The sequence below is a fragment of the Eumetopias jubatus genome, unplaced genomic scaffold (assembly GCF_037043125.1).
Source record: "Eumetopias jubatus isolate StellerSeaLion01/CBP00866 unplaced genomic scaffold, mEumJub1_p1.0 scaffold_16, whole genome shotgun sequence".
NCBI classification, from domain to species: domain Eukaryota; kingdom Metazoa; phylum Chordata; class Mammalia; order Carnivora; family Otariidae; genus Eumetopias; species Eumetopias jubatus.
The window spans coordinates 679,567-702,809 of NW_028274822.1; the positions used below are offsets into that span (position 1 = coordinate 679,567).

At 59.1% G+C, this 23,243-nt stretch overlaps 1 protein-coding gene across 2 annotated transcripts in view; it reads right to left on the bottom strand.

Moving 5' to 3' along the window:
• NFATC1 (nuclear factor of activated T cells 1) overlaps window positions 1–23,243 on the bottom strand; it is a 106,599-nt gene that overhangs the window by 51,973 nt on the left and 31,383 nt on the right. For both annotated transcript variants that reach the window (XM_028095633.2, XM_088019639.1), the window contains exons 4-7: window positions 11,091–11,293; window positions 10,257–10,429; window positions 8,716–8,856; window positions 896–951 (exon numbers count right to left, since the gene is read on the bottom strand). In XM_028095633.2, the coding sequence (XP_027951434.1) occupies window positions 896–951; window positions 8,716–8,856; window positions 10,257–10,429; window positions 11,091–11,293 (573 nt within the window). The remainder of the gene's footprint in view (window positions 1–895; window positions 952–8,715; window positions 8,857–10,256; window positions 10,430–11,090; window positions 11,294–23,243) is intronic.

The following is a 23,243-nucleotide window of genomic DNA, read 5'->3' on the forward strand; positions in this document are numbered from 1 at the left end:
CCTGCTGCTTTTCTGGGACCAAGCAAAACACACTCACATGCGATAGGAGAGGTTAATCCCACTCTGTCAATAATCACTTTGAACACCAATGTTCTAAATACACCACTGAACAGACGGACCGTCAGACCCAGCTATTTGCTGTCTATGGGAAATCCACTTTAAACATAAGGCTCCAGTGAAAGGTCCGGGGATGAGGAACGGTGTGCCGGCTAGCATGAACTGCAGACCTGTAGACGACCATCCTCCCTCCTCCATCAACAACCACGGGGGCAGGGAAGACCTTGCAGGTACCCACATGCGCAAGCAGTACCAAGGAGCTGTGAGAGGCTGGGTGTCCGCGTGGGTGCATGCACGCCGGGTGTCTGTGGGCCTGAGAGCCGCGCGGCGGCCTCCACGAGGCCAGGCCCCTGCTCCGCGGCCTGCCGGCACCTACGAGCACACCAGCTAACTGGCAGAGGGAATGAGCACACATCTGAGTGGCACCATGAAACCTGACTTCACATTTAGTTCATATTCAAAACAAGAGTCTACTTCGTGATGGGTGCCAAGGACGCCGGTGGAACCTCACGCAGCCTGGCATGCTGCGGCAGGTGAGGTGCCCACTCATACTCAGAACAGCGGCTTCCGCGGGACCCCTGGTGACAACGATCACCGGGGGGGGCTCAGGTGTGAGCCCACGGTCCCCACAGGGGACGGAGCACCTCCTGGGGGCAGGGGTCCTGCCCTCCAGCAGGCTGTGTCCTGAGAACACTTGTTTCAGGAAGCGCTTTACCACAGTGTCCGCTTTGTGCTCTGTTATTCCATCTGGTATGTCTCGTCGCTCCCGCAAGCAGGAAACCCCCAGCCTCCAGAGCCAGCCGGTGCCACCACGGGCTGTATGTCTGGCCGTACTTACCGGCTTGCACAGGTCTCTGTCCATCTTCGCCTCCATCTCCCAGATGTGGTGACCGTCTAGAAGAAAGGGGTAGAGGGAAGCTGGTCACTCTGGATGCCTGGTCAAGCCCACCGCACAAGACCGTGTGCCTTCACCAGGCACAGGGGACCCCACAGACCACCGCCCTCTGACTAGCTCAGGCCATCCTGGCTGTTAACTCGTAAGAGCAAACAGTGGTGTGTGGGTCACCGGCGGAGAGGACGTGCCAGGCCCAGACGTGGGGGCAGGGAGCCTGGCGGAGCCTGAAGGCCCCTAGCTCTGCGAGAGGGAGCCACATGCAGCGAGTGCCCCAGAAATCTGCCCCCTTGCCTACGTCCACAGGCACGCCGCCCCAGCCTCACACCAGATGTGGGAGGGTTTCTACATGCCAAGCTTTGTCAAGGGAGTGCGAGCCCAGCAGAAATGCCAGGACCTGGAAAAAAGTGCATGGTCCTCAGACCTGGACCCAGGTGTGTGTCCTGGCTCTTGTCAGTGACTCCAGCCTCGAGGTGCAAACACTGGGAGCAGGGGCCGAATGAGGGTGCCTGCAAAGCCTGTATGTTTTGGGAGCAGAGTTATTCTAACGAGTGAGAGCCCAGGAGCCACGGTCCTGCCTCTGCCCACAGGAACTGCCAGCTAAACGATAAAATCCTTTCTGTGACGACTTCTTGCCACATCAGGATACAGAAATGCAAAACATGGTATTTTTAACCTTACCCCAGTGGCCGTTTGCATGTTTAAAAAAAAGTAAAAAGGCTCCCAATAGGCCTTGAAAGGGCTCAGTGTTCTGCAGGCCCAGGCCTGCGAGGGAGGGAGCCTCGAGAAGTACACTGGCAGGAACGTCTGCAAACCGAGTACTTGGCCTTTGGAAGCCCCTCTATGGCCGGCCAACTGTGTGGGGACCGGCTGGGTAGTTACTTTGAATTAACTGAGGTCAGTCTCTTGCCAAGGTCTCCCCCTTCCCCATCTTCTATGAAGTCTGTCCCCAAACGAACAATTACAGCGAGACATACTTAGTTTTTGCTCCTGCTCTGTTTCCAAAGAAGAGATGTATGTGTCTTACAGATCCTAAATTATAAATAAATTAGACAAAATCTCCTCTTTCTGCCTGACAGTGCGGGCGGGCAGGGGAGGAGGGTGGAGACAGAGGGAGGAAATGTGAGTCACACAGAGCCCAGAGCAGCGTCGGCTTGCCAGGACCACACCAGCCTCTCGGGACACCCAAGGTCCCGGAGCAAATTACCCACCAGATGAACCCACTCGGTGATAAAATGCAGACCAGTGGCCCAATGGATCAGTGTCCGTGTCTCCTCCAGGAAAACATAATTGGAAACTAAAAATACACCGTCCCGTTCTCAAAGGCACCAACCAAGACTTCCACAAAGCCGCTCACTTTCCAGAGCGCAGAAGCATCCTTAACCCCCCCAGCCCCCCAAGCTGACGGATGATTGTGAGCTGGGGATGGGGGTCCAGGTGCCCCACGTGGGGACAGGGCAGGCTTGTCTAGGCCGCGTAGGCCAGACCTGCCTTGGGCTCGCGGGCTGCGGCCCCACCCACCCCTCGCTTAAGGAAATCGAAATTATTCTTCCTGTAAGTAAGTCTCTCATGTTCTCGGTGCCTCTTAAAACAGCTTCAGAGAAACGCAGCTTTAGGTCTCAAACCTGGACGGCTGGGGGCAGCTCTGGCTGCTGCCCGGTCTCCGTCTGTTGGTGGAAAGCACAGCTCAGGCTTTCCTGAGGAATTCTCGAGTGTCTGGGCCTCCCGTCGGGGTCGGGGCAGGAGGGAAGCCAAGGCCCAGGGAGGGCCAGGGCCAGGGCGCTCAGCAACAAAGGGACCCGGCGCCCACCATCTTCCCTCTGAGAGGCGGGTGAGAGCAGACCCGGCCTCGCTGTGAACACACCTTGTGGGCTCATCTGCGTCACGAAGCTGACGGGGTGCTTTGTGGGGCCCGTGGGCCAAATGTGACAGCAGAGCCCCCTCCTACTCCAGCCCCTCCTGGGCGGGTGGGTCCCAGTCCTTGTCAGAGCGTCGGCTCAGGGCCGGCCAGCCACACAGGCCCACGGTGCACGCTACGTTCAGCTCCCCCACACGCCAGCCCTGCTAGGTGCAGGTCAACGGAGCACAAACAGACGCACCCAGATGCTCCCGTTAAATGCCGGCTTCTGGAAGGCCCGCGGCGCAGGAGCTCGCTGCCTGCACTCTCCTGCCCACCTGAGAACGGTCCTGGGCTCTGGCCCTGTTTTCCCTGAGTCTTTGTATCTGTGGTTGAGTCACAGCCCACGGGGGCAGGCGTGTGGCCTGTTTCTATTGAGGGTCCTAAATGAGCTGCTTCCACTTGTGTAGACACAGAAGTGTACACAGACGGACTGTCCGAAGACGGAAGCACTGAGGCCATTCAACGTGGCTCACCATCGTGGACGCTAGGAAATTACAAAATTGCTTCCCACGTGTACCAGCGCCAGAGGGAAGGGTCGCTGGTCTCCAGCAGGAGCTGGTGGTGCGGGCCCTGCTGTCCGGCCTCTGGGCATCCGGCCTCTGGGCGTCGGCTTCTGTGGAGCTCCAGCCAGAGGCAGGCCTGGCCTGGGTGCCAAGCAAAGGCCCAGACTCTATGGGGACGGGAAAGGCCAGCCCCAAACGAGCCTGGGAGCCCCAGCCTTATCAAGAGCTCCCTGGGTCCTCGGTAGGAAACTGTGCACAAGCCCAGAAGTAAAAATATTCCGAATCATTAGGGAATTCCCTGCAGTGTGAGTCATCGGAAAGGCTTCCCCACCACACCCGCCCGCCCGGAGGCTTCCACGGCTGGCTTGTGGCTGGCGCAGCCTCTGAGCCCAGCTCTTAGTCACACAGCTCCCGGGGCGGCTTGGGGCCGGACGGGGCCACACGTGGGGCCCCCAGCCTCCACGGGAGCATCAGAGCTTCCTGAGACACAGCCACTCGAGCCCCCTGGCAAGCAGGGGCGCAGACGCCAAGTGACCAGCCTTCCTCCCAAGTCACAGCATCAGCTGAAGCGGTTTGCTGGTCACGCAGCCAACGGGCAGGATGGAAACAGCAGAGGCCCGATCAGACCGAATCACACATCTGCGTGGTGGAACACACGTTCCCGGGGCCCACGGCTACGTGCACATGGTCTCCTCCCCACCTGTCTGCCGGCCGTGAGGGCAGGCTGCACACCGAACGCCATCACGGGGCGGCTGTCAAGGAAAGCAGTGGGGGGGGTGTACACAGGGGGCCCCTCCACACTCCTGTGGGGGCCACGGAAGAGACAGGGTGCCGACTCTCGAGCATGCGGGGTCGGCGGCACTGGGGGGTGCTACCCAGGAGGAGCGCCTCCACGCAGCCGGTCTTCACTTCCTTCAATCCCCGAAACTCCCCAAGCCTCACACTCAGGGGCCCCCCCAACACCGCTCAAAGCAGCCTGTTTCCTACAGAAGAGATTCCAGAGGAGAAAGAAATCAGCCTTCTGCCATGGGGCTCAGCCTGGCTGGTCCCCACACGGCTGAACGTGGCATTCCAACGACCAGGACTCCACACCCGGGCAACGCCCAGGGAAGGGCACACACGTCCACAGAGAAACCTGTGTTTGAGAGAGCACCAGACCCAAAAGGTGGGCACAAGCCCCATGTCCACACTGCAAGTGGGTTAGCACAACGTGGTCCATCCACATGATGGAATGCAATAGCAGTCTCGAGAGGGACGAAGTTCAACACACATCCTGTGTGGACACAGCTGAAGACATGCGCTCAGCGCAGAAGCCAGACACAGCGGGGACCAATACCGCCGCTCCGGGCAGGGCAGCGTCCAGAACCAGCGGGTCCACATGGACAGGAAGTGGCTTCGAAGCTGCCAGGCTGGGAGAATGGGGTGGATGGTGTTTGGGAATGTCTGAATTAGTGAGATGGCTGCCTAGCCGAGTAGACCAAAGACCCCTGAACTTGAAATGGATGACCTGAGTGGTTGGTGAGTTCCATCTCAACAAAGCAGGCGTAAAACGTACATTCTCCAAAGCGTGTGTGGCGTGCGTGTAGGCGGCCTTGCGACAGGAGGAGGAAGAGGGAGCCTGTGTGACCTCGTCCAGCAGCATCCTCTGCACACCCACCCACTCCTGCGCCCCTTCCCATCAAGACCCATGGGTGCCAGAGGGCGGGATCTGGAACAGAATACCCTCCCTGCTGGGGAGGGACCTGGGCCCACTTTCTGGATGTCACTTCAGTGCTGAGCTGGGAGAACCCAGGCATGGTTTGGGGCAAAGCACAAGAAAAGACTGGCCACCAACCTGGAGAAAGGAAATTTCAGTGACAACCCTCTCCCGGCAAGGGCACAAGGCCTCTGGTCTGACTCGGGAAGCCCAGTGGGGGCCTGCGGAGAGGCTCTCCTGCCCATGCTGGGTCCTCTGCACACTGTCCAGCGCAGGTCACCACGCCCCAGGAAGGGCATGCTGAGCCCCCACTGGCCGCCCCGTCTCTCGAATGCCGGGCCTGGAGAGCATGTTGGGTCCCCACAGGAGAGCCCAGTGAGGGAGGGGAATCCCCACTGGCTGGGCTGAAGCCTCATCTCCCCAGTGGGCACCAGGGCGCATGCTGGGACATCAGTAAAGGGAAGCTCTTGAGCTGGGGAGGAGAAGGGGGTTCTGGGACACGGGCAGACCCCAAGACCACTCGAAATGTCCCGTAGTTTACAACTGGGGGGCGAGTGTTCGATCTGAGACCACAGCGTAAGAAAAAGCCTTCTCGAGGCTGCATGCTGGCTCACTGGAAATGAGCGTGGCTTCAGAGTCGTCAGTCTCACGTAGGGTCACAGGTGACGTTGTCCTAGGGGCACCAGCTATTTCCCCCACCCGCGCAGCCACAGGCCCTGCGGAGCGCTCACCAGAGCGGGCTGCCTGAGAACAATGTCCGTGGAGGTCAGGCCTCGGCACGCTGACGTGGGCGAGCAAGGGGCAGCGGCTGTCTCAGTGGACAGATGTGCGCTCCCACCGCCTCCCACAAACACCCCGGGAAACTCCGACGGAGACATCTTTCCTCCACGCCGCATCACGACCTGCACGTGTGTGAGCCACACCACCAGCTGGCGGTGTCTGTGTCTGCACAATTTCCAGAAACCTTTCAGAACCAGCACGCCAAGGAAGTAGAAACCATAGCCCCGTGGCCACGGCCCTGGACCAGGGCGCGAGAGGAGGTGCGGGTGCCGGCCAGGCTGCCGCTGCACCCTGGATGACGAGAGCCCTCAGAACGCAGCCCCGCCGGCTCTGCCCGGCTGTGGTCAGACTCGGACAGAAAGATCACAGGGCACCTGGGGCTCCCGCACACACTGTCCCTGCCACACGATGTGGCCAGGAGCGCGGGTGGCTGCACCCCCACAACAACAGAGGGGATCCTCACACACACAGCCCCCACTCACGCTCATTACAGACCATACACACCTGCTCTCACACACCTGCTCTCATGCCCTGACATACACCTGCTCACACACCTGCTCACACACCTGCTCTCACACACCTGCTCTCACACACCTCACATCTTGTGAGGTCCCCCCAGCCCCTCCTCCTGCCTGGGCTGGCTCCCGGGGACCCACCAACACCCACCAGCGGGGCTGGCACCACCGCCTACGAAGACGCCGAATGCTGCTCTCAGCACAGGCGCCAGATGCCCCTCCTTCTCCTGGGAGATACAGCAGGCGTGGCCAGCCCCCAGGCAGAAAGAACCACTCCTTGAAACCCTCACAAAGCTCTGGGTCACTAGTGCGTAAGCCCAGTGCGACTGCAGGGAGGCCTAGACACAGGGCGGTAGGCACCCCCGAGACACCCAGAGCAGCCGGAAGAACGGGGACCACACGGGCCTTCCTGGCGGGCTCACGCTCGGGACTCCCATGACGAGGGTTTCCCTGATCACATTCCGGCCTTAGCGCCAAACAGCCCTTTAAAGACTGAACTTTGCCACAGACCAAAGACCTCATCAAAAACCTCTGGGACAACTGTAACCTAATTTGCCTTTAACGGTTTCTACAAAAAGTCAACTAGGAAAAGCCTAGTTAGTTATGGAGTGCATCGGGATGCGTTAGGAGAAGCACGAGTGCCCCCTCTGCCCGGAGTTAAAACTCGTGTGCACACGTGTGAACAAGCAAACCACCTTAAATACACACTCGAACTAGCGACAGCATCCAGACGTGTAACTACGGCATTTATACCCACTTGGGTCGGGCACAACCTGCGACCACATTGCCCTCCACACCCGCGTCTCGCCGGCCGTGCTGGGGGCACCAGGCCACTTCAGGAGTGGTGGCTGGAGGGTCCCCAGGGGAGGATGGTGCCAGCTATGCATCCATGGACTAAGGTCCCCACACTGTGGGCTCGTGGCCAACCTCCACGTGGCACCACCAGGCCACGGAGCAGAGATCTAGGACTGAGCAGGACAGCCAGGCCGGGAGAGCCTGCCCTGCAGAAGGAGCCCCATGGCGCCCACAGAGCAGGGAGCATCCAGGAGACCCCCATGGTCTCATCCCAGCACCACAATAAGGACTGGTCAGGAAGGCAGGGAAGGAAGCCACGTGGACTTCTCCTTCGTGCAACCAGAAAAGTGGCAACTTGGGCCACGTCCCAGCATGTCGCCTTGCTGTGCAGTGAGCAGAGCACCATGTATGGTGACCCTCCCCCCACACATTTATTTACACATTTAAAGCTCAAAAAGTTAAATCATTTCAAAATTAGCCTCCTCTAAAGAAGAATGTTCCAGTAACGCAAATTCTCCTGATCATTATGCTTAGTCGGTTTTCTCCATAATTCACAACATGTTTCCCAATTATGTGCATGATTACACAGGCAGACCACGCAGAACACGGAGGACTTTCAAGCCCATTTTGATGGAGGCACTTAAGCTTCCTGCTCTTGGCACAAAACCAGGACCCCGTCGTGGAGGCTGAACCCCACCGTGGTTTCCAGTGGTCAGCGTGGGTCCTGCATCGGTCCCCTTGGAAACGGGGAGGAGCCACCCCGTCGGGGGCAGGGCCTCATGCCCACGGGGCACGCTCGGCAGGGACCTGGCTCCTGAATCAAAGCTGCAGAGAGAGGCGAGCCCTGCACACGCTCTCGCCCGCCCTTGTGTGTTATTTGTGCGAGTGCCCAGTGGCCTCTCCCCAGGTGGGTCGGGCGTCCCGGGGCAGAAGCACACCCAGGGGCTTATCACCAAACGTCAGAAAGAAGAGACTGTTCACCTTGCACGTGTAGCTCCACCACTGCACACACACACAGACACACACACACACACACACACACACACACAGGTCTACACCTGCCAACGCATCTATACAGGCAGAGTAGTTGACACACACACACAATGCTGGGAGGCACCGGTCACACGGAGAAGAGCAGCACCCGCCTCTGCATCCCGGGGCGGCACCCAGAACAGGGGCCAGAAGGATGCCAAGGGGTGTGGAGGGGCCTCCGGTCCAAATGCAGGTCCCACCGTCTACTACGGCTGCTCTGCGTCCACATGCCCGCTGCCAAGAGGCCGTGGCTCGGAGCGGCGAGAAGCCCTCCTACACAGAGCAGAACAGTGCTTCCCGAGACGGCCCCGCGGTGCCCAGGAGCAGGGGCTGCTCAGAGCCAAGCAGCAGACGTCCATCCAGTCCGGGCAAGGGGCCACGGGCAGCGAGCGGAGGCAGGCCTCCGACAGGCCAGAGCTACGTGAGCTGCTCCCGCTCTCCAGCACGCAGAGCCCCACCGAGCGGCCTCACTCCGCCTCCAGGAACCAATCCCCACCAGCGCCCAAAGCGGGACACGCTCCACGGTCTGTTTGCAAGGAAAGTACCTGGTGCTTTCTCCACGAAAATGACCTTGGAGTCTTGCAGAAAGTTGTGGCCAGACAGGACCATCTTCTTCCCACCGAGGACAGGGCAGCTGGCTGCGCTCTGCTTCTCCACGAGGGGCAGCTCCTGGGCCGACCGCTGGGCTGCATGGGGTCAGAACAGGAGAGTGAGCATGTGCCCCGGCCCCACCTCACGCCACCATCCTGAGGGGGGGCCCGGGGTCGGCCAGTCTGTCAGGAACGGGCACTTCCCGGTGCCGCCTCGGGGTCTGGTGGGGGGGCATGGCGCCTACACGGACAGCCTCCAGCATGAGATGCACCAGCTGCATGGCAGGTTCGCGTCATCACGCAAAGACGACCAGGGCAGGCGCACATCTGACTTGTGCCCACGGGAAAATCAAGACGCGGGGATGTGTGCACGTGTGGGTCTGTGCGTGGGCCTCCGTGGAGTGAATATGCCGCCCCAGGGGGACCCTCGGCCTCTGCGCAGACCAGACACACTGACGCACCGCTCTAGGAGAGGAGCACCCGTGTGGACGGTGAAGGGAGCACGGGCTCGAAACTGGGAGCCACAGCGAGACCTCGGCCCAGGCGCTGCAGGGGCGCGGGCCCCATGTAAACCGGGGGTGGGGTCTCGGGGCTCTCGGTCCTGTCAGAGCCAGGAGCCGCAGGACCCGAGGGGCTGGGACAAGGCACGGAGTGCAGGGAGGTCAGGTCATCTGGGGAGGACAGGGTGCGGTGAGGCCACCAACGTTCACGGGCAGGAGCTTCTGCGGCCAGGTGCGCACCCGCGGCTCTCAGCCAGCCAGCGGGTCTGCAGGGAGGAGGCCACGCTTCAGACACGTGCAGTGGCCTGTGGCGGGTCCCCTGGGCTGTGCTGAGGTGTGGGGACAGGTGCCTGTGGGGCTCCACGTGGGGGGCCACAGGACACACTGCAGGGAAGGAATCTGGGTACTGAGGTGGGTCAGTCAGGTCAGAGATGAGGGAACCAAACCCAGACCCTCCCACCGAGACAGGTGGGCAGGTGAGCTGCGGGGGCAGGTTGAGTGTCCTGTGGCAGCCACACCCCGAGAGGGAAGGAAGAGGGGCCCCCAAAGGAGCAGGGTGCTCCGGCCCAAGGCTGGACGCACCTGAATCATGCCTGCCGCAAGGGAAGTGAAAACCAGGGGCTGGCAGGGAAGGCGAGAGGCCGACGCGGGCCGACAAACTTAGATTCGCTGGACCCCACGGACCAGACGCCAAAATCCCGCTGCTCGGGTTTCTGATACGCAGGGGATTAGCTCACACGTGGCGAGTGCAAGCAGCTCGGGTTTCGGACAAACTGCCCTCTTTTCCCCGCGGGTGCCGGGAGCGGGTGGGCCCGCCGCATGCACAACCTGCGAACCCGAACCCAGCACAGTGGGCCCCTCAGGAGTCGTCGCGACAGGCAAGGGATGCGAGAGTGATGCCCACGTGAGTCCAGTCCACGAGTCTCCATGAACAATAAAGACAGGAAAGGGGCCACAAAACAGAGCATGGGACGCGGCAGCAGCTCCGATACTCACAGCACTCGATGGGGTTGGAGGCCACTTGCAGGGACAACGTCCGGCCGTTGGGCTGTGGGACGTGGACCCGGAAGACAAGCCTCACCCTGGTGTTCTTCCTCCCGATGTCCGTCTCCCCTTTCCGCAGCTCGATGTCCGAGTTTCGAAGCTTCAGAATCCCAGCACAGTCCACACTACCCGGAACAAGGAACAAGAGTCCACACCTGTCTTTCAGTCCCTGACGCACGACACAGGGTGCCCCGCTCCGGCCACGGGCCCCCGCTCTTCACACCCTGGGACTGGAGTGTGGGGCGCCCAACAGTGGGAGGGAGCAGGGGAGGAGGCAGCGGGGAGGCTGTGAACATGGGCCCCTTTGCACACGAGGAGGTCCAGCATCAGCTTAGAGACAGCTTCCACGGAGCCACGAGGGCAGTCCAGACGCACGTCAGAGCCACTCGCGTCAGGGACGACAGAACAACCCAGGGAGAACTGGGTCCACGCAGACTGTGCTCCTTCCGTTTCCAGTTTTTGCATCTGGTCACCACCGAACTCAGAAATAAACGGGTGTCGTGTTCAGGAGGTGAATGCAAGCATGAGCGGGGACTGGCCATGGGGACCGAACTATTCAAGTACCACGTGCACAGCGGCAGAAGCCCTACAAAAACCCATCAGCCTCCGGATCTATGGTTTACGTGGGTGCTGAGCCCAGGGCAGAGATATGGGCATGCAGGCCACACCGCCCAGCACCTGCCCCAACTGCCCCAGCCACGCACCCCCCAGCACCCCAGCCACGCACGCGCAGCCCCACGGCCCGGCACCCACCCCCCGACCGCCCCAGGCGGGTGCACAGCTTACATGGCTCGCATGTTGTTCTCTGGCAGCAGTGGGATTTCCAACACTTTGGTGTTGGAGAGGATGGCTTCGTGACTGGTGGTGGAGACGGTCTTGCCTGTGATCCGGTGGACCTGGTAGAAGGCGTGGGGTCTCAGCAGGCGGTCGTCGGCCGTCCCGATGAACAGCTGTAGTGTGAGTGGCTCATTCTCCAAGTAGCCGTGTAGCTGGCAAGAGAACAAGAATACCCCACTAAGCACCCTACATGCCCACGGCTCAGAAATATTTATAAGCAGAGACTAATTCACAAGGACATCGCGCAAGTGCTAGGTGCTAAGTAACCCCCATAGCCCAGCCCCCGGCTGCGTCTCTATGATCTACTCATGGTCACGTGTCAGCTGTGAGCACTCCTGTCACCTCCGTTCAAACACACGCACCGTGTACCCCCACACCGTGTGCTGCATGCACGCATCTCGCACACGTGCTGCAGCACCACTATGAGCAGCACCCGGGACGTGGATGTGGCCACATGTGGCTGTCCTCAACTCCTCCTGCAGCAGCAGCAGCTGGGAGGGCCCTGCCTCCCCACCAAGCCTCTCCTCCAGCCCACCTCCTCCCTCTGCCAGCAGCTTGTGATGGCGCGGTCTGCTCTCCGCCTGGCAAGTGTCTGCTGTAAGGACCGTGTGTGGCTCGCACCCCCAGGAACCTAGGGCAGCGCCAAGCCATTTGCAGAAACTCTTGCCCTAATAAATTCAGATGTGCACCGGGCAGGGCAGGGTCCCCTTTCTCACTCACAACCGTCCTATCAGCAAAGAGGACAGTTGCAGACAAACAGCCATAAACACGGTGGGCCCCTTTCTCCTGGCTCAGGGCCTGTCCCCTCCAGGGGCAGGTGACGGCTAAACGCGGCCCCGTGCCTGGCAGCTTGCGCCCCCAGAGCGGAGCCTGGAGCCTAGAAAGGGCCTGGCACCCCCAAGCTGTTCCACGTCTCCTGCTTTTCATTTTCGTGCTTTTGCTTCCCTTGACAACAGGTAATCGCTCTAACGCCACAGTCCAACGCCGTGGTGACAGGCGTATGGGAACACTACCAGTGCTGGGAATAAGCACAGAGGCCAGGGTCGTCCGCCCATGTTTGTGCGGCCGGCCGGCAGCTGGGGCTCTCCGAGAACCTATGGAAGGGCGGCCTGCAGTGTGGACACACACCCTCACCATCCCACCCACAGGGCCGTCGTGAGAGCCGGACGCCCGGTGAACACCCAGCACCCTGCTGCGGTGCCGGCAGGCGAGGCGCACGCAGGGGGGCCGGAGGCGTGAGGGCGCCCACGCAGACACCCAGGCTCTGCCTCCATGCCGGCCGTGAGGAGGACACCCTGAGGTCGCCTCACCCACCCCGAGGAGGCAGGTGCAGGCTCACAAGGTCCTGCCTGGTGGCGCTGGCCTGGGCAACGGGGACAGGTGGCCACCGTGCCCTCAGGGGGCCAAGCATGGAGGCAAACACCAGCGGGAACGACAGAGGGCGTCCCTGGGAGCGGGGCAGCCGGGAGGGGACTTGAGGCGAAGACCGCCAACGGGGTGTCACAGGGAGAGACAGACTCCGGCGTGAACGCAGACGGGGATTTCTCCACAGGCAGGAGGACCGTGGAGGGGGCGTTCAGCACCAATCCTCACGCTCTGTACCACGTTCCTCAGCCTCGCAGCAATTCCAGCGAGGTTTGTAAACGCGTGTCAATGTCCCGATTTGAGAACAAACTCCAGGAGCAGGAACAGCGGCCCCGACGTGGGACACCGGCGCGGGCAGTGGGGCTGGTCTCCGCAGGCTTGGCAGGCACAGCCGCAGCTTCCGCTGTGATGTGGCCGGCCCACCACTCACCGTCGCTGTCACTGCCTCTTCCGAGAAACCAGGAGATGGCCGGCGAGACGCCACTGGAACCTGAAAGGCGCCCGCTCGTCAGCCGCCCGTGAGGAGGTGAGGAGGTGAGGAGGTGAGGAGGTAAGCTCTTCCCCAGCGTCAGGCAGCGCATGTTTCGTTTCCTGGAGAATGCAAGTGTCCACGTGCCACGTGGACGCACATCACTGTCCACGTGGGGTGAGAGCCCAAGCCTCCCTAGGGGTGCCCCAGCTTGGGAAGGGAGACACGGCAAGGCTGTGCTGCTTGGAGGTTTGTGAGAGCCAGCTTCTGTTTCCCCATCAGCAGCCGCAGTGCATCACAACATCTGTTCCAGATCCGTGACTGCCTTCGTCCTCAACCCGACTTAGAAGCTTCAACACAAATGTTTCCAATGTCATATTGGCGATTAAGAATGGAGATCCAACCCTAGAATCCATTAACCCAGAGGAGCAACCACCTGCTGCCCCAAGTGTAGTTCAAATCAGCAGCGAGCCATTAATCAAAACCACGCTGATACCAGCCTCATTTACTTACTGTTTTGACTTAATTAGAAAATAAATCACTTACAAGTTTTGAGTTCCCAGAAGAGGATCCACACAATGAGACTGTTCAGGAGACAGATTTGCGCACATGAATGTGTGTGCAACATGAATGCCAGGCCCAGCCTGCCATCTCCCAGGGCAGATAAGAACCGGGCGCTCCTGAGTGAGGCCACTGGGTGAGGCTGAGGGCCGGGTGTCCCGTGTGCCCCACGTCTCAGTTAAGTGAGACTCTGACCATCACCTGGGGAACCTTCCGGAGACAGGTGCTCAGTGCAGGAGGGTATGCATGGACGGGGAGCAAGAAGTGTTCCCAAGTGTCCTACCCACGTCCACGCAGCATGCACCTGTGCACTCACACACAACACGCACACCACATGCACACTCAGACCCCACACGCACCCACGCACACACCTGTGCACTCACACACATTCAAACACACAACACGCACACCGCTTGCACACTCACACACTCAGACCCCATGGGCACGTGCACACACACACACTCACATCAGGGTTTTCCAGACACACTGCAGAGTGCTGTGCTTGGTCGGGAAGTTGGGAGAGAAACACGTGCATTGGGCATGCTGTTTTCATCGTTTTCTGCCAGAGACAGGGTCCCACGCATCTGTGGATGTGGTCATCGTCAAAGTGGCTTTTTCATATTGAAACAACTGTACTTTCATCCAGATCCACAGGTGCCTGATGCACAGAGACTACACACGTGTCTTACAGGTGTGTGCATACGGGCTGAGCAGCTGACACGGGCCTGAGTCTCCGCGGAGGGCCGGAAGAGGCCGCAGTCGTGTGGTCGGCACGTATGGTGAGGACACAGGACGGCTCCTCTCAGCCCTGCGCGTGCACTCGCTGTCCCATGACCCCGTGCACACGAGGACCTCACTGAGGCCAAAAAAGAGAGCCTGCACACAACACCCGTTTCGATGTGGTTCTTGGTGATGTTGCTTTAATCCTACAGAAACGAAATGCCTCTCCTTTCCCAGCTGAAACGTTTCCTTCCCATGTGAACACACGAGTATGCCCACATGAACGGCGTTGGGTCAGGGTTGCAGTCAAGACCAGCTTGTCCGGCCAGCTCGACTTCCCGTGTCCTTGCTGGGGAGGGTGCTTCAGTCCTTTGTCAATTTAATGAGTTACAAACCTTTATGCTGTGACGGACTCAAATCTACATTTTTATAACAGGAAACATAAAAGTAAAATCAGAACCTGATTGAGGGACAATTTTTGCCACTTGTGGCTTCATTCTGTGACATTTAACACAATAAGATGTAAATGAGTCTTTAGCCAAAACGGTTTCTCATGTGGCTAAGGCGTGTTCCACAGTGTGAGGAGTGGCCCCACTGCAGTCACATGATTTGGAAATGACAGTCTCCACGTCCCCCGGGACCGCACTGTGGCGCCTCCCTGAGAGCATGTGGAACACAGCGGACTGTGGGTAGAAATCCATCCTTTTAAAAACATGTCATTTCAGTGAAAATGGGAATATTTAAGGTTTATCCTGGGAGAGAAACATCTATTATTTAAAACATGAAGTTCATTTTCAGGAAAGTCGTTTGAATACTTCGCATGTTCCCCTGCATGGGCTTGCTGCCTCTGGCACGTTCAGTGTCTGTCAAAACAATATTTATAAAATTACCTGTCATAACAATGACCTCTCCTTGCTGCAACTAAACGAAACAAAATGTATTATTCTGTTTTCAAGGTGTAAGAGCTGCTAAGTTTTCCACAAGTAAAAATGTTTGTTTTTAGCTCCTGTGCTCACCTCAGCACTGACAGGGCAGTGACAGGTGAGTGACAACTGGGGCAAGTCCTTTCGAGCACTGCCACTGCACACGTGCTACAGGGCTGTGGGGACACGGCCAGCCGAGGGACACTGCCCACTGCTCGGTTGGTCGTTTGGGTCGGCTCGGGCAGAGCCATCCGTTCAAAGGGAAATGGCATGTTTCACCCCCGTGTGAAATTCGCATCTTCCCACGAGGCCTAAACGAACCACAAAGGGAGAGAAGCCCAGCTCAACAACAGGATTCCCTTTTGACCCCAAACCTGTGGCGAACGGGGATTGCAACCCCATGTAGCATGAGTGCGGTTGCCACAGCAGGTCCTGAATCCTCACAGAAGCAGGAAAGCTGCGCCCGCGCCCACGAGGGTCCCGCCCCCAGAAGGGTTTCCTGCATCCACACGCCTTCCCTCCCAGACGAGAAGGAAAGTTGCAGGGTCTGATGTGGGAGGGGACAGCACCACAGTGGCGGCTTCGGGGCCGGTGTCCACGTGGGGAGGGCCCGCGGATCAGCTGTCACGCCAACTCGTGCCTACGACACCGTGGTGCAGAGACGTACAACGTGTCGCAAAGACACTGACCTGCTGCCCCAGAGACCTCGTTAAGGGGAGCGGAAAACGAGAAAGCCAAGAACGTGAAAATGCGGCGCCGGTGGTTGGAGGAGAATGCTGATCCATCTGAGAACACACGCATGATCGGGGCTTCGCGGGCCACGCCCCCAGGCACCTGCTAAAAACAGTGAGAGCAGAGCCTTCCCTGGGGGTATGAGCTCCACCTGCTGAGAAGTGAGTGTGCAGGGGGCCCCCTGCTTCAGGATGACGCCACCAGATAAAGACACTTAGGACTGACCTCAAGAGGCTGGTCGCGTTTTGCATGCAGGCGTGTGGGCATACGTGTACACCCGTGTGCACGTGCACAAACGTGAGCCTGTGAGTGCAGATATGGATGAAGTGTGTGTGTGGATGTAAGTGCATCTCACTGGATGTGGGTACAGGGGGACGCTGGCACGTGGCCCGCGGTCAGGCAGGGGCTCCTGGCCTGGCGGGCACTGGGAGAACCAAGCAGGCCACGGAGACAGTCCCATCGAGGCCATGGTCACCAGCTGCAGGCCTCGCCCCCAAAACACCTGCAGGAAATCCCGATGGCGTCTGCAGAGCAGAGATCTGTAGCCAAGTCATTTTCAACAGCTTCATTGAGGTGACATTTCTGTGGCAGAAAATTCACCCATTTTTGAACCATGGAACTTAAGATGTGACGTCTTTCCTATAAAAAAGTTCCGAGACAGAAGAGCAGGTAGCACAGGCTTGTTGTTTGATGTGAACATCAGTATCATGCTGTCAACTCAGGAAAAGTGGAGGAAGATTCAGTCTTGTGAGGACCGTGTGCCGCCCCAGCTCCGCTGGGTTCCAGGAGCCGCCACTCTCATGTGGCCCTGAGTGGGGACACAGCGTGTCGTCCCCACGAGCCCCGGCTTCTCCGAGCCAGGAATGTCTGCAGAGCCTGTCACCTGTGACATGTGGGTGTGTGCATGCCTTATGTGTACACGTGGGTCCATTTGTGCAGCTAACCCACTCAGACCGGTCCTGTCTGCAGGCAGCCAGCCAAGTCCTGGCCAGATGTGACCAGCAGGCCATCTGTCCCACACCTGGGCCCCTCCCTTCTCTCGAAGACGAGAATCCCCATGAGGCAGGTGCCGGCCCCTCAGCTGGCTGCAGCTAGGTCCGAACGACCGAGAGTCACAGAGTGGGTCCTGGCTCACTTCTGAGGGAGACAGGATGGGGAGGTGTCGCTCTCACCAGAACATCAGACGGCAGCGATGGGCAACTCAAACAGTCCCCACAACGGCGGCTGTGCCATTGGAGGACAAAGGATGGCCTCCTGCTCAACAAAAGAAGTGGGGGGGCCTCAGCACAGGGCCTGAGTCTGTTCTGAGTTCACAGCCCCCCGACAGACTGCAGCGGCAGGCCCAGCTGCCCCGGGCCCCATGGCATCCATGGCTTTGGTCTCGGTCCGTCTCCGTCTCCTCTCTTAGGCCGGGTCCAGGGGTCTGTCCCAGCGGGGCCTGGCTGTGAGATCTGGTTTGGGGTGTGGTCAGCAGACCCCTACGTGGGGGAGTAGGGATGGAGACACCGATGGTGTCACAGAAGGTGAAGCACACTGTCCTCATGGCCACACTCTGCGAAGACCAGACATGTGGAGCAAAGGCTGAGTGTCCACAGTGGGGAAAGCAGCTCACAGGCCCACAGATGGAGCCCTTTACGGCTCCGGACTCTAAAATCCATGAGCCCTTCCCAGCACCTTCTCTGGGTGCCCAGGTGTACCCTTCAAAAGGGATCCATGAAACCTGGAGATCGAGAACCCACAGATGGATGCTCTATACCCTATGCCACGGTAGGAGAGCCAGGAGAGTGAAATCACTCCCTCCACACACAGGTGTGCACAAAGTACACAGCTCACATACATGCACACTTGCATGCATGTGTGTGTGCATGTGTGCACGTGTGTGTGCATGATGCCTGTGCGTGTGCATGTGTGTGCATATGAGTGTGTGCTTGATGCCTGTATGTGTGTGCATGTGTATGATGCCTATACGTGTGCGTGTGCATACATGCACGTATGTGCATGATGCCTGTACGTGTGTGCGTACATGCTATGCACATGTGTGCATACCTGTATGTGTACGTGTGTGTGATGCCTGTGTGTGCACGCACGTGTGTGCACGCCTGTACGTGTGTGTGCACGTGTGCACGCCTGTACGTGTGCATGTGAGCACATGTGTGAATGCCTGTACGTGTGGGTGTGCGCACGTGTGCATGATGCCTGTACACGTGCGTGTGTGCACGTGCACGCATGATGCCTGTACATGTGCGTGTGTGCATGTGAGCACGAGTGTGTGCATGCCTGTATGTGTACGTGTGTGCATGTGCATGATGCCTGTACGTGTGCGTGCACACGTGTGTACGTGTAGTGTGCGTGTGCACGTGAGTGTGCATGCCTGTGCGTGTGCGTGTGAGCACGTGAGCGTGCATGCCTGTACGTGTGCGTGTGAGCACGTGAGCATGCATGCGTGTGCATGAGTGTGCGCTACAATCAGCAGCAACACTAAGTTTAACGGTATCACTTAAAATCTGAGAATTCCTCCCGGGAATGAATGATCTGATGAAGGTCCTACCCCAGCCTCATTCTCAGATAACACCAGATTTACGCGGCGCACAGCTCTTTCTAGCGACGGGTTTAAACTGCACTTTATCACAGACGACAACAAAAGGGCTCTAAGGGGCTGCATGCTGCTTCCTTTCAGGAAAACGAGCTCCTTTCTAGAGTTTCCTGCATTGTGGCATATAGAATTTTTCTATCTTTCTGAAACAGTAAAAAATAAAAAATAAGCGAGAGCCGTGGTTAATGAGTCTGTTGTGTATTTGGGAAGCACAGATGCCCAGAGACTGTGCCCCCTCAGGACCACTGGCCACCGCCCACAAGTGGCACAGGGACGGCGGTCTGCCTCTTGGGCTTAGACTCATTTCACTAACGGGACAGTTACAGTTAAGAACGGATCTGGAAGTTTTTAAGGACTTTAATAATCAGCTGTTCACTCAAAAAGTCCCTGTATTTTATTTCACTCGACGGGAGATGCACATCTCAAACAAAACATGGATGAAACGGAGGCGACCAAGAGGCTCAGAGCCCAACCATCCCTCTGCTGCGCCCGTCCCTCTCCGGCGCTCGGGGATGCTCGTCGGACGCACAGACTCAGGAAAGGTGGTGTCTGACGCACCTGTTGGCTCTCACTGGTGGACGTGCCGCGTCAGGGAGGCTCCAGGTGGGGCTGGAGTCACGCGTCTCCCGGCTGCCCCCCACATCCCGGGATTGGGACATGGTCTCCAGGAGGAAGGTCCTCGGGTTTTGAGAGGAAAAGGCAAGCAGCGTGCGGCAGCTCTGCGGTCGTGAGGCCATAGCTAACCAGGTTCCTGGTCTTGACTGAGAGGAACGGAGACCCCATCCTTGTCCACGACTTAGCCTTACAGACCCCCTGCCTGCGAAGTTACCAAAACGCATGACCCCTGGGGCTCTAAGAGCCAGATCTGCCTTCTCCGATCTGGCAAAGTGAAGCTGCCACTGCCCAGGACATGGAATTTCATGTTCCCAGGGGGTCAGGGTGCCAGGTGCACACTGCTCGCGGGAGCAGGAGAGCCCACCACTCACCGCCTGGCTCGTCCCCTTCACCACCAAGACCTTGGACCTGCCCCTGCTGACAAGGGGAGAGCAAGACGACAAGCGAGAAGGGCTCACGCTCAGGGATCAGACGAAGGTACCAGAGTGCAGTCAGCGCATGAGCTCTCCTCACTCTGCAACCTCGGCCACTCAACTGGCCCGTGTCCGTGAATCAGTGACAGATCCGGACACCGAGAGAGAAGGTTCTGGTCCGAGGCTTGTTTCCACTCTCCAGCACGTCACCTTGAGCTTTCCCGCCAAGAGGTTCCTGTCCAGTGTGTGACCAGCCCTCTGAGCGCAGGGAAGTGGGTGAGTCCCCCTGCGGCTGGAGCGGCCATGCCGTAGAAGCACCACAGGGATTTTCACGTGAGCATCTGGCCATAGGGCATGGCGTGTGCACAGTGAGCAGAGCAGAGACTGTCTATAGGCTGGCTCCCGCTGGAGCTGAGGGCGGACAGGCAGAGGCCAGAGGGAGGGGAACGGAAACTTAGGTGCACCACTGTGGCTGTGGCCGTGGCAGCTCCCTGCTGGCAGCACACTCGGACCTGCCGCCCGCTAGCTCACAGCACACAGGTGTCTCGTCCCGCAGTGGGAGCCAGGCACCCAGGACCACCCCAGCGGCCACCCAGCCCCGACTCCTGCAGGCTGACACTGCAGACAGGACAGCTCGTACTTCAGATGTGTCCGCTTTGGAGCTGGACGTGACCGGGCGCAGGAGACCCAAAGATGTCACCCGCGGAGCTGGTCCATGGGGCGCTGGGACGACGGGATGGGGTTCCCACAGACACACGTGGAAGCATCCAGAGAAAAGAAATTGCATTAGCTTTGGATCAAAGAATGTTTTGCACGGAAACACTACATTTAGCATTTCTAATTAAAAACATGCTGAGAAGCCCCGACTTTCTGCTGAGGGAAAAAAATGATCTAGAAACGAGTGCCTAAGAGCCTCAGAAACCATTAGGAAACATTAAACTACAGCAGCAAACACACCTTTGGAGATTCCAGAACCCAGAGCAAGCCTGGGAGCCTGGCCGCAGGGGAGGAACAGCAAACTTCTAGAACCATCTGTCTTCAAAGAAGCCCCATCCACGTGGCAGGTGTGGCCTCTGCTGAGGCGCAGGGCTCCCGCAGGGGCACATCCAGGGGCTCTGAGAAGCTCACGGGACCCGCCCCCTGGAGACCTAGACACACGGGAACGCCCGGTTCCACGGGGTGGCGCCCCTACAGAGTCACTGGCCCAATGCCCAAAGCCTCCCGCCCGCTCGCCATGCAGACATCCACAGTACGTGGGCTTTCAGGGTGGGGGGCACCCACCACGCAGCCCTGGTTGGACAAAGCTTGTGTCCATTACCTCCACTGACATCCCTCCGCCCGGGGAACCACACTCGGGGTCGGTCAGAGGCACTGAGGCCATGCTCCCGGATCTCCTTCTTCCTCAGGGCAGCCCCTGTGAGTCCTAGCAGGGCAACACCTGGTAAGTTTAACAGTTAATACAACACGAGGAGTAGGAGGAAATGTGGACAGAGCGGTGGCTGGAGGTGGACCTTCCAGAAGCCATGCCTGGCCTTGGTGTTTGCCATCAGTGACCCAAGGGGCAGTGGGGGCAGGGCCCCAGCACAAAGGCCGACGGTGGTGGTATGCAGGCAACATGATGGGACATCAGCCTGTGGCCCGGCCAAGCACCTTCTCCTGGCACCCAGCGCTGCAGAAGAAATGGCCACCCGCGTGGCCGGTCAAGGTGCAACTGTGTGTCCCGCCTCAGCGCATCTGGGCCCACGGCTGGGCCCCGCGTGTCTGTGCTGACACAGAGCAGAGCACTCCGGCACAGACAAGAGCCCAGTGTTCTCTCGGAGGAGAACACGGGCCTGGGGGGAGCCCAGCGTGGCGAGACTGCGCCCACCGGCCCAGAGCAGGCGGCCAACACTCGGGGACAGTTACGTAATAGCAGCTCAGGAAGGAAGCGTCCTTCAGTCCAGAGACTTCTCCCTCAAAGACAGGATAGCTGTTAGAAGGCAGCAGGACCAAGGATGAAAACCCGAGCAACTGGACGGGTGGTCACTGTCCCCTGCCCATCCCGGCTCCCAGGTCCCATGGAGCTGCTCCTGTCTGCAAGGGCAAGGCTGTGTAGGGGCTGCACCTCTCTCCACACTGGCCTGCGCTCGGCGGGGCCCCAAGGGGACAACACCCAGCATTTCCTCTTCGGGGAGAGCTCGGCTCACGGGCTGAAGACCAGGCTCTGCCGGGCACAGCGCTGAGGGCCAGCCGGCGGGAAGGAGGCCCAACCTCGGAGCACATGGAGCAGAGAATGCCCACCAGGCCCAGCCCTGTGGGCACAGAGCACCTGTGCCTCAGCCCCCATGGGGAGGGACAGCGGGGGGTGTGGTTTTCTCTATTTTGACATTTTTATTAAGGATGGTTACTTTTCACCATTGTCTCCAGTTAAACTGCCTGACACTCCCATCCCATGTGCACCTGACCTGACGTTTGGAAGCTCAGCTGCAGTGAGCACAGAGACACCTGTCTCTACATGGAGAACAGTCCCTCAAAGGATGTTTCAGGAACCCGTCTGCAATAATTAGAAGACCAGGCGCAATTACAGGCGATCGGCAGAGTTTCTGAGCCTAGAACAACTTTATTCTAAAATCTCTGTGGCCTGGAACAAGGAAGCCAAAGTCTTGAATCAAGAGGATTTCTGGCAGCTTCCATTGTTACGCAACCCACGGACTTCATTCCCAAGGGAGTGTCTGGGGCTCTAAGGAAAACCAAAACCACACCTCCGCCATCTTTGCTGAACAACGGAACGCACAAAGGTGTTTAAAAATCACTGTTAGGAACCCGCCTGAGCTCATGTGCCTCTGCCACGTGTCCGGAGACAGCAACACAATGCCACGGTTCCCTCACGAGGACGAAGTCTGGTCAACTCAACGCCACTTTTTACAGTGGTGCGCGCAGGGGAGCGTCTCTCTCGACAGCCCCAGGGAGCCTCTCCGGCTTTGCTGCAGGGGGACAAGCCCTCGCTCGTCAGGGAGTGCTGGGCAGGTGCACCAGTTGTAGACCCGCGGGTGTGAGGGGGGCAGGGAGAAAGGCAGCCGGCCAGATGGCCCCCAGCTGGTCCTACAGAAGTTTGCTGTCAAGTAATAACTTACTCCGGGGACATCCATCTGTCTGCCTTTTGTGAAAACCCTGGCTTTTCGGGTTAACACCCTGTCCTGAGAGCAGGAGGTACCACCCCCCACGACAACTCACACAAGAAACAACAGGACGGACCTCTGGGTGAAAGGGAACGTGCTGTGAGTGCAGATGCACATGTTCGAACACCCAGAACGGTTTCCAGGGAATGTTCGAACCGTCTGCACGGGGGCCGGGGTGCTGCGTAAAATGATGAGTCATCACGGCAGCAACGAGTCTCTGCCAACTTTCCTGGTGTGTCCATCTCAGGGTTTCCGCCCCCAGAGGACTTACGTGGCAGCGAGTACCCGCCATGCTCTGTGGGGGCCCAGGTAAGCCTAGAAGCCAGGCCCTAGGGAGACACCGGCACCCCAGGGCACACCGCCCTACCTGGGCCAGACGCCGGGACCCCCGCGGCGCACACCTGCGCCCAAGACCAGGACCCCCTGCTGCCACGCCCATACCCGAGGCTGGGACCCCTGCTGCCTGCGCCAGGGTGGTCCCCACGTCCCTCAGAGGCTCCAGAGCCAATTCCTTCATCGCCAGAAGAGGCTTCGCTGGCCCCTCGACACTGAC